Source organism: Rhipicephalus microplus, chromosome X, assembly GCF_043290135.1.
Source record: "Rhipicephalus microplus isolate Deutch F79 chromosome X, USDA_Rmic, whole genome shotgun sequence".
Taxonomy (NCBI): Eukaryota; Metazoa; Arthropoda; class Arachnida; order Ixodida; family Ixodidae; genus Rhipicephalus; species Rhipicephalus microplus.
Genome location: NC_134710.1, coordinates 339,389,667 through 339,400,478, shown reverse-complemented (window position 1 = coordinate 339,400,478; position 10,812 = coordinate 339,389,667). Strand labels below are relative to the sequence as shown.

Sequence of the window (10,812 nt, the reverse complement as noted above, 5' to 3'; positions counted from 1 at the left end):
GTGTTCTACGTGATCTCTGGCGTACTATTTTCTTTTTACGGAAGTGGTTGGTAGCATGTTACCTACGCCTTTTTAAGTAATCAAGGGCAAATATTTGTTGCAGTGTACGTGGCCCATTACGTGAACTGCGGAGGATAGGTGCTAAGGTGCACTCTGTACAAAAAAGCATTTCTACATGTGCTACCAGTGTGATCGTCTGGGGCATAGGGCTAACGTGTGTCCCCACCCGAACGACAAGAAGTGCCGTGGGTGCGGATGCGGCAACCCGTTGAACGATCTTCGGTGCGACCACGTGTGGCTGCTGTGCGGAAAGGATCACCCCACCGGAGACCACAAGTGAAAAGTCAAGTAAAAAACACCCTACCTTGTCAAGCGACGACAATGGGAACGCAAAATGCGTGAGGAGGCTGAGGCCACCTATAGCAGCAGCGGCGGAAGGGAGGGCGTGCGCCGACGCCACGTATCAAGACGAAGCAGCGGCAACAGGCGATTGGCCTCGAGAAAGAGCCTTGCGACGAGTCGCACTCGCTCTAGTACTCGTTCTCGGGCACACTTCCGCAGCGTCTCCCGACCCCGTTCAGCGAGGAATGGCAGCAAGTAGATCGACCCAAGCCACCTACGTCGCTGCAGCCAAAAGCGGAACAGTATTCGACACCCATAACGTCAGGTAGGTGGACGTCGCCTCTGGTCATGCGCCTCGCGCACCTGCAAACGCGAATCGAGGCTGTCATTATTAGAAACCCCGACGTAGTCCGAGGTGAAAGTTCTGCTAACAGTACCAACAGCGAACCAGAAAGCTCAATACTGAAACGACTATATGAATTTGAGTCCTCAATCAAAAAGCTACGCCAGGAAACAGATGAGTTAAAAAACGAAATTGTCATTTTAAAGGGAAGGCCCGTACAGTTTCTTTACCTTCCACTCTTCCTGAACCCATCACCACCAACTCGGCTGCTAATACCCTCCAGAGCGCGCAATAAGCTATGAACCCTTAACATGCGCACCCCACACCTTCTAAACGTAAAGCGTGGAACCCGGAGCAGGCTGAGCTCGTCAAATCGCAGAAACGCGAGGAAAAACTCTGCGAGCAAGTCGACCGGTTCGGCAACAAGGTAGCCGTGATAATGGCCCAAAAAGCGCCGCAAACCGCGCAAACTGAACAGTTGAGCGTTGCAATATATCGGCTCACACGGATGCTCGCGACGCTGCAAGCACACGTGCACGATATCGAAATGCGTCTTCCAAGGGGTTTAGGTCGCCACGTGTGAAATACCAGAAAACTTTACTAGATGCCGTTAACTGACGACAAGGTGCAGGATCACTTGGACGGCAAGTAAAAACACGTACAGTCACCATGGATCCACACGAAACCACGCAAACACAACGCTCACGACAGCATAACACATGGCACACGCTCACGATCTGGTCGTGGAACTGCAGGGGGGTCAGAAGGAAACGAGCGCTTCTCCAGCAAAATATACGAATCCAGGAACAACCGCATGTAATATATTGCAGAAACAAACAACCTGGTCAAGCTGGCTGGGTGCAAAGCCATACATGAGGCCGTGAACGCGGGAGCACCACCGAACGCTGCAACGATAGGGCGACGCAACCTCACCATGACGCAACGCGAACTTACAAACATCAGCATACAGCACGTACTCACACAGCTCCTTCCATCGAAAAGGCGTGGTTCTGGCATGTTTAAAATGAACGTATATAGCAGAACCCAAGCAAAACGACGTTTTCGCACGTTACTGCGAAAGGCCCGCGAAGCAGCTGGCGATGGGCACTTGCTCATTGTGGGTGGCTGCAACGCGCCCCACGCGGCTTGGGGGGTACGGTTACGAAACGCCAAAGGGTAAGCGCCTTTGGGACGATGTGCAAAATGAGGGGCTTAACGTATGTAACCCACCATCACAACAATAAAGGTCTCAACGACATATCGGTGATGATAATGAGATGGAACCACCAATGTTTCATGCTTTTTTTTTTTGCCAAAACAACCCTCTCACAACAATTCCGCTGTGCCGCATTACCGGTTATATGAAACAAGTGTGACTGCTGTGTGTTTGTGCCAAAAAAGGGTAATTCGCCCGGTGTGTTCCTCGAAAATAAAAAAAATAAAACGAGAAATGTTCGCGTCCCAACACTGTCGTATAAATATGAGGGGACTCCATGAAAGTGGCCTCTAGAAATTTCACTATCTGCCATTTAGAGACAATAAATAGGAATTCTGAAAATTTGACGAAAACACGGTAATTCATTAGAAAGGCGCGAGTTTTCTGGTAAACAAAGTTCACATATATATGAATTTTTTGCTTGTATTTTTTGTAGACTGTCAGTGTGCGGCGACACCACGTGAGCCTTAACGTATCATTTTCGGACGCGCACGCAGGGTTCATGTGTCCATACCCTTCCCTTTCCTTTTTCTACCTCTCCTTTCATCCTACTCTTTCCTTAGTCAAAAGCGCCTATGCTTTAGCTGCCAGCCGGGAGCATTGCTCGCTGCCGGTTCCGTTCAAAGTGGGGTCATTCCAAGCCAAGCATACCAATCATTTTGGCGATCATCTCAATTCAATGCGAAGAAAAAGCGTGCCGATTTACTTCATTGAAAGAGGTCAATTGCTAGAATAATTCAAAGAGAAAAAAAAATGTGTGGTCTTGTTAGTACTTTCTGAATATCTTCAAATGTCATATGCCTGTTGTTTGTAAAAAAAAAACTATTTTTCAAAGTGCTGCTCTCTCTTTAAATACGAAATTTCGTCTAAAAAATAAGTAATGGCGACTCTGCAACGTGTTCTAATCTGAGCGTGATTAGCGCAGTTTTTCGGCCACATATGTCTCTGAGAATTCGCCCGAAAGGTTTATGTTTGCAGTATTTTTATTGCCATACTACTCTTCTTGTGAATATCTGGGCAATAAATAATTACTCCAAACACTTGCTAGGAATTTTGTGCCAATTGTCCGTGCAGTGGCTACCCCGCTGCGGTGGTCTAGTGGCTAAGGTACTAGGCTGCTGACCCGCAGGTCGCGGGTTCGAATCGCGGCTGCGGGGGCAGCATTTCCGATGGAGGCGGAAATGTTGTAGGCCCGTGTGCTCAGATTTGGGCGCACGTTAAAGAACCCCAGGTGGTCGAAATTTCCGGAGCCCTCCATTACGGCGTCTCCCATAATTTTATGGTATTTTTGGGACGTTAAACCCCACATATCAATGATCTATCAATCAATCCGTGCAGTGGCTGATGACGATGAGGAATTATGGCTGAAGTGGGTATGCGCCACAGTTAATAGGGAAACAAGCTTTTGTAATGGGTTCGAGAATCGGAAAGCCCACTCTTTACGCTAATCACATTGTGCGACGACTAGTTCTTTCGCAGTTGTAAAACGCCTTATTAGTCGTATTAACTTGATTGCTTTCCCGGAAGGCCGGCGTGGTTCTGTGGTAGAACATTTGATTTCGACACAGAGTGCCTGTATTTTATTAAATGCGAAGTAGCTCTTTCACTTACCTGTGTAACGCTCTCCATCTGTGCCTTCGTACCAACGCGCCGCACCGCAATCTCCCCGCCATAGGGTTCGGAACGATGCCAAGTAAGTGAAGTCCCAGCTGTGCGTTGACATCAATCTTTCCCTCACTCGTAGCAGCGGCAAGCTCCTCCAAACACACCTAGGTGGTGTTGCTCTTATACCCTCTAACAACACACTTCTCTGTCGCTTCACCCTCTCCACCGCCTGGAACGCTCGATCGCACGTCGAGTGCAAACACTCTTTGGGTTTTTTTATATGCTATGAAACTTACACTGAACCCAACCCGCCATGTCTTTGCGTTGCAAAGAAACACCTACTCGAGTAAACACAAAATCTAGTTTCTCATCAAACTGCTCTAACACCACCCGCGTCGATGCCAGTTTCAACCGGGTCAATGACGGGCGCACTTCTGCTGCTTAGAATCCTAACATCATTCCCTTCGGGGAGACGGTCCATAATTTTTGTGTCTACAAACCTGATTTTTATTATTTGCACCCGTATGAATGCTCAGCTCAAGAACAATGCCGCCGATCACAAAACAGACAGTTTAAGAAATTTTGTGGTATAACATTACCATAGTGCTTTCTTTCTTTGGTGGTGCCCCAACTATTGTAAGTTATATCTTGAATACAAAGTGGAGAATAATATATGTATTAGTGGCACATTGGATAAATGCTTATTGCACAATGTTAATGATAGGCAGCAAATTGATCTTAGATGAAACCGAGGTTTCCCAATAGAACAGGAAAAACAAAATTTCGAATCTACAGCTTACTATAACGCTGTGTTGCAAACTTTGATGCACGCGAGTATTCGGCACTTTTTAGGGAAATCCGATTTACTAAAATTGTTTAGCTCATTCCTTCGGCGGGTTAAGAGAAGCATATACTGTATGTGGTCAGACAGAGTGCATAGCACGGTGAGCACGACTGACTTGACTGGCGAATTATGGGAGAGGCTTTTATCCAGCTGTGGATGTATATTAGGATGATGATATGACGATGATTAAAGATTTGCGCTTCCCTTTTCTGCCATTGCCAGTGCCCTCTTTTTACTCAAGCCATAGTTATATAGCACTTCATTTTTGATCATGTCCGTCCAAGTTAACACGCCATGCGTACCATTGAGTGAACCTTACCTGTACATTTTTCAAGGAACATTTCTGGCTCATAATCAATGCATGGATAACGCGAATAACAGCACTACCATACCCGTTTCTTTCCATGAATATTACGGAAGCCTTTCACTTCACATGCCTTATAGCTGGTACCTATACTTTGCAAACAAGGATGTCCAGTACAAGTTTCTTGTTCAGCAAGGCAAATGAACGACTCAGTTTTGTTCCAAACTTTGCGTTAAAAAGCGTTAGTTGAAAGTCTATTTTTAATTTGCCCAGATTTTCATTATGACAGTGCGGACATTTTCTTTTATTTTAAGGAAGTATGGTAGGGTGAATGGTATATGTCAAAAATAGGATATATGTAAGCTCTTTTGTTACATCTTAAAAACGGCAGCAAGGTTTCTCATAAATTTTGCGTGTTTACAAAAAATGCCATTAAGTACCAAATCTCACCCTTTTTTGTGTGTAGGTTGCTTATTTTCCAATGGCCCACTCCCGAATTTTAAAGGGGTTCACATATACAATGTATTTTTTCTCTCCGACTAGCGAAAGAGTTGTGACCATATTTAGCCGTGCTGTTGTAGAGACGCCTACGTTACATCTGAAATAAAGAAATAGTACGTTTTTTATGAAGTTTATATAAAAAACGAAAATTCTGCTTGCACAATGCCATGGAAGGTGAGTATTGTTGTGTATTTACAACTTCACTTTTTATAAAATCATCAATTTTTAGTTCAGATCTTCTCCAACTAATTGTAGCTCAAACGCACAAACTTTCACCAAAATCGATTCAAACACTGTTGATAAAATCTACAAAAAAGCTGAAACATTTTGAGAAAAACAAAGTTTTGCATACTGCTTAAGACAGAGGGCGCGGGGCGCACTTCAGTGTGATATTTTAACCGCTTGGAGCGGCCGCTCGACGTCGGGCTTCCACAGGTTTGTTCCTCAAAAGACAGTGTTTTTGTAGGGGTCTAAAATGAAACTTTGATTTTTTGGGGTTTACCCCACCATACCCTCTTAAAGGGCTGTGTGACACTTTTTTGAAGTAACAGTCCAGTGGCTTCACTAAACAATCTTACCTCTTCAAGAATCGCCTGCCCCTACAAGTTTGAAATTGAGTCAAATAGGAGCGGATTTGCAAGAACTGCAGTATAACAGCGCAAGGCTAACAAGATGGAAGCACAGTAAGACGATTGTAACGCCACGAGTTAAAACGAAGGTGTATCAATTTTCGTTTTTTCCTCGAACGATAGCAGAATGGAACGAGCTTCCATGTGACATAGTCGGCCTATCATCAGTTCATGCGTTCACAAATGCCGTGCAAGATTATCTGTGATGTTATGTGCAGTTCTTGTCATTCTTTCTCTCTTACAGCTTGAAATGTATGCGGGTAACCATTTATTTCACGATACTCTTCTGTTGACGTAAGCTGTCCTTCGGTTCACATGCTTTTTTGTTTCATTGGCCGTTTCATGTTCTGAAATGTTGTATGCGTCTTTGGGGTGTTCAATCACTCGATCCTGTACGTCTTATTGCTCCTGTGTCCTACCTCAGTGTATTATTGCAAATGCTGTTTGGCTTGTTTTTTATGTTCGCGTTTTGAGTTCACATTCGGCCGCATGTGTTGTTATCATTAGACATATGTGCATTTGTTCTGTTTTTCGTTCTTTTTTATTATTTTGGTTGTCGACTGAAACGATGCAGTGTGTAACATTGTAATGTTATGTACCCACTCCTGCCATGGCTCCCAAAAGGCAGCCGGCAGTATCTGATAAATAAATAAATAAAAACTGCAGTGTCGCAGGATTCAAGCTTTTTTTCTCTGCTTTCGTCCTCGCGAACGCCTTGAAAGCTACGCAGCGAGAAGGAATGACAATGGTGCTGTAAACTACAAGAAACTACACCCGTTCGAATTGACATCAAGACCATATCAACAAAATTTTCTCTTTTTTATTTTTGAAGGGTTAGTATATTTCGGTGTCATCACACACGAGCCCGTGAGCACGTGGCGGGATCTCGCGAAGCCATGGTAACTACAAACGTAACGCTGTGTTTATGGCGTGCTGATTTGGGTTTACGGCATCTTTTGTCGAAATGAGAGAGAACGATATCTAGCTCACTTCGAGAATGAATCGTTTATACAGGTTGCATGCTGCGCTGCAACCTTTAAACCTGAAAGATATCTTAGTGAACTTCAGCAAGTTTGATCGTATCTATCTATCTATCTATCTATCTATCTATCTATCTATCTATCTATCTATCTATCTATCTATCTATCTATCTATCTATCTATCTATCTATCTATCTATCTATCTATCTATCTGTCTGTCTATCTATCTATCTATCTATCTATCTATCTATCTATCTATCTATCTATCTATCTATCTATCTATCTATCTATCTACCTATCTATCTATCTATCTATCTATTTAGCCACACACGTCTTTTAGCTTTTCTGGCCCTTTCGATAATAGAATCTGTACAAAACTTTCTATGGCATAACATGACTGAACGACGAGCATAAGTGACTACTCCCAACATGAAAATCAAGACATGTATGTCATGAATGTCATGAATTACGTGCCATGGACTTGTGGCTATTGCGGTTGTTTCGTTCACATGACATATTGCAAAACTGATATGGTATGACATGAGTGCAAGGCGCACATAAGTAGCAGACCCTAAAGGGAAAAAATCAGGACATGGACGACATGCCAGACCCGACACCACGCAACGCTCAAGCTTCACATATACCAAAATTGGTATTAGGTGACGCGAAATAATGACGAAGGTGTAAGACTGGTGCAAAGATGATAACCATGACATAGATGTCATATAAGAACATATCTACATACCATGCTCATGTTTCACGCGTGGCTGTTTCGCTAGCTACACAAGTACCAAATTTGTTATGACGTGATGAGAAAGAACAACAGAGGCAAATGACACGCCCGAACACGATAATCGTGATATCCGTATCACGTATAATGTTACTACATGGTACTCGCATCGCGCTTGTAGCCATTTCGGTAGCTTCACACATACCATTTTTGACATTACGTCACGTGAATGGACGCCTAAGACAAATGCCTGGTGCAAAAATACCAATCATGGCATGGAAGTTATCTATGGCATAAGTATTGTCCGCCTCGTGACGCTGTGCTCATTTTAAAGCGACATGTTAACCTTCCTCATTCGTGTTTCGCGTATCATCGATTTCCACTGATGGCGGGACCTGACCTGTCAATTTTCTATTTGTGTATTGCTCTCAGAAGCCTCTCCATGCGATTGTCAAGGTTTGCTGACAATTAAGAAAAAACAAAATGTAAAAAATACCAAGGATGGCATAGAGTTCAAACGTTGGTCCTCAAAGTGGCAGCCCAGCAATATACCACATATCCGAGGATTCTATAAACAATTATTGCTAGTTTTAAAAACACATACCCATGTTAATGCTCGAAGCTCCTTTCCATAATGCAATTTAACACCCTTCCATTTCCTGCCTATGCATTTTAATCCACTTCTGTGGCCGAAGTAACCTCGTAGCTTATGTAACTTTGACCACAAGCGCTACTGCGATGTCGCGGCTTTTTGGATTTGATTTTGAAGCTTCTTCTTCAAAGCAATGTTTATTCTCGCTCAAAAAAAGAAAAGACGCTAACAAGGATCTTCTGCCCTTCCTCTTCCGTGAACCCGACGAGCGGTCTCAATGCTTGCGGAAGTTGTGGTGCGGGGTACGCCGGGGTGGAGGTCCTTGGTAGGCATCTTCCTCGACGTGTGCCGACCGAGCGTCGTCTGCAAAACGAGGCTCCTGGGATAGCGGCGATGGTGTTGAGTCGCCGTCTTCCTCACGCCAATCTTTCTCAGCGCCACTCTGTGACCCTGGCCAGCGCCAACGTTGATTCTGACGTAGAATCGGGCGGGGCCTGAAGCGGCGCTCACTTTCGGCGTATGGGCAGCCTTTCACGGGCTTACCATCGGGTCCGGTGACGTTGTCCGCCTCGAGTCCTTTGACGCCAATTACGACGTCAAACTCAACAGTCTCACCTGTCGCAACACTGCACCGCCGCTTCTGCGGATTGTTGCGCATGATAGCCGTCTGATGAACGAAGATGTCCTCACCAGTGTCTCTTCGAGTTATGAAACCGTAGCCATTCTCGACATTGAACCATTTAACAATGCCGAGAATCCGCTCGGCGACTACGGACTTCTTGCTGCTCTTAGAACTGTCTTCACTCATTGCCAGGTTCACCTTGATCTTCGGAAGGGACCCGGCGTCGTTGATAGCTGCTCGGAGCCCGCCTGTCACGGTAAACTGTCTTGGTCAAATGCTGCTCACGATGGGTTTAGGGCGGGGCACGTGGGCATCACAGACGCTTCTTCCTTCATTTCGTCATTTGGAACTGAAGTGCTATGTAGAAAAATAACTAAGGCACAGGGAAACCTCTTACAACCATGTGTTTGTTGAGATTAAAAAACAATTCTTGCTGCTTGCTTACTTCCTGTTTATCGCACCAACAAAAAAATCACAGCATATAAATGGAGTGAACGATGATGAGTGGGGAGGCCGCCGCAGTCATGGCCGAGGTGTTAGGGCGATGGTCTTGATGATGAGTGGGGCAAAGCGCTGGAGGGTTTCATCGCTAAACCGTACACAAACCGCGAATATCGCCCCCTACATATTCAGAGACGTGAATAAACCCTGTATATATTTATGCAAAAACTGTATTATTTGTAAGTAGTAGCTATACGTCGCTTCCGTTCCCCGTTCATCATAACGGCTTTCTTGTCGGTGAAGAGATGGATTCATGATTGGGCGTAGTGGGATGTTGTCGACGATAGAGTAGTGGGCAGTTCGCAAAAGTGGAACCATAGCCGGTCACGTATATGCATAAGGGATGGACATGCTTACGCTTTTAGGAGCTTCGCCCCAAAAACAAGAAAACGTACTACACTGGATGTTTAAGCCATATTTTAGCTTGAAGAGCTACGTTGAGTAAACTTAAGCGCAAGGTGTGTCAAAATTCCATTTTCCCCTAATTTTTCACCGTATATAACCACGTTTCTGGTACAGTCATTCCATGAATATTCTTTTATTATTTTTCGCATATACCTATTAGGCCACTCTGTGAAAAAATACTAAATAGTGACTTTAAATTTTACAGCAAAACGCCAAGAATGAAGCACTGTGCAATTTTTCACCAATGAAAATATACATTGTGTTAAAAAAGGAATAAAAATTGAGGACCCGTAAATTGGGCATCAAAAAAATATTTGTGGCTTCACTATATACGTTATCCTCTTCCTAGTGCGTATTCAGTCACTTTGTACATACTTTTTGTTGTATGAAGCTACTCGAGAAAAATCATATATGAATTACTACAATGTAATCGATGAGGCTGATATTGACTTGTGCCACGTATAGATATGTTCTGTGTAAAGGGTAGCACGCTTTAAACCATGAGCAGTTATGCGCGTGAAGTGTTTTCGCACTTGCTATGCGCCCATTACGTGTTCTCAATACGTGCAGTAACCTGATTTCATTTTGCAATTAGTAGTCTTCTTTACACCACGAAATATTTACGATAATCTGGTGTTCTCACACCCGATCGCTTGTACCAGGCAATATCACTACTGTAATGCATAATTTATTGCCTAGTCTGCATAAAGGTTGCGTTTATTTGTTAACCATGACTGTTATTCTCCCTGCAATGCTAAGAGAAAAATATTTCAACTGTATTTCTAAGCAGATGCGTTGCTGTGTGGTGAAACATATATTCTTTTCATGCACACAACATGGGTTCGATACTCATTGAAACCCGGAAATTTTTATTATTATTTTTTCATTCTTTCTGTCTCAATTTCTCGGTCACAGACAAGATGGTGATTTTTCGCTCCCAACTAAAGACGCCGACGCTGGAATTAGTGCGAAACGAGCTCTTTAACGCTATGGCATTGAAGGTTTTGCACGTTCCCTTTAACTTGAATAACGCACATCATATGTACTACACTCTGACCACATGTACGCGTTGAAGCGTGTCGGGGCATGGCTTTTTATGGTGGCGCCGCACCCTCTCCTTACGGGGAGAGAGCCCAAAGTTACGTGAAGCGGCACTCTTTCTCTGCCCATAAGCGGGAGACACATGGTGCGATTTGGC

General features: G+C 44.1%; 1 protein-coding gene across 1 annotated transcript; it reads right to left on the bottom strand.

The window, feature by feature from the left end:
* Positions 1 to 8,331: 8,331 nt before the first annotated feature.
* Positions 8,332 to 8,967, bottom strand: LOC119162034 (Y-box-binding protein 3). Its single transcript, XM_037414519.2, has one exon. It carries the CDS (start codon positions 8,892 to 8,894, stop codon positions 8,361 to 8,363), a length of 534 nt encoding a protein of 177 aa, XP_037270416.2. The 5' UTR covers positions 8,895 to 8,967; the 3' UTR covers positions 8,332 to 8,360.
* Between the last annotated feature and the right edge of the window lie 1,845 nt (positions 8,968 to 10,812).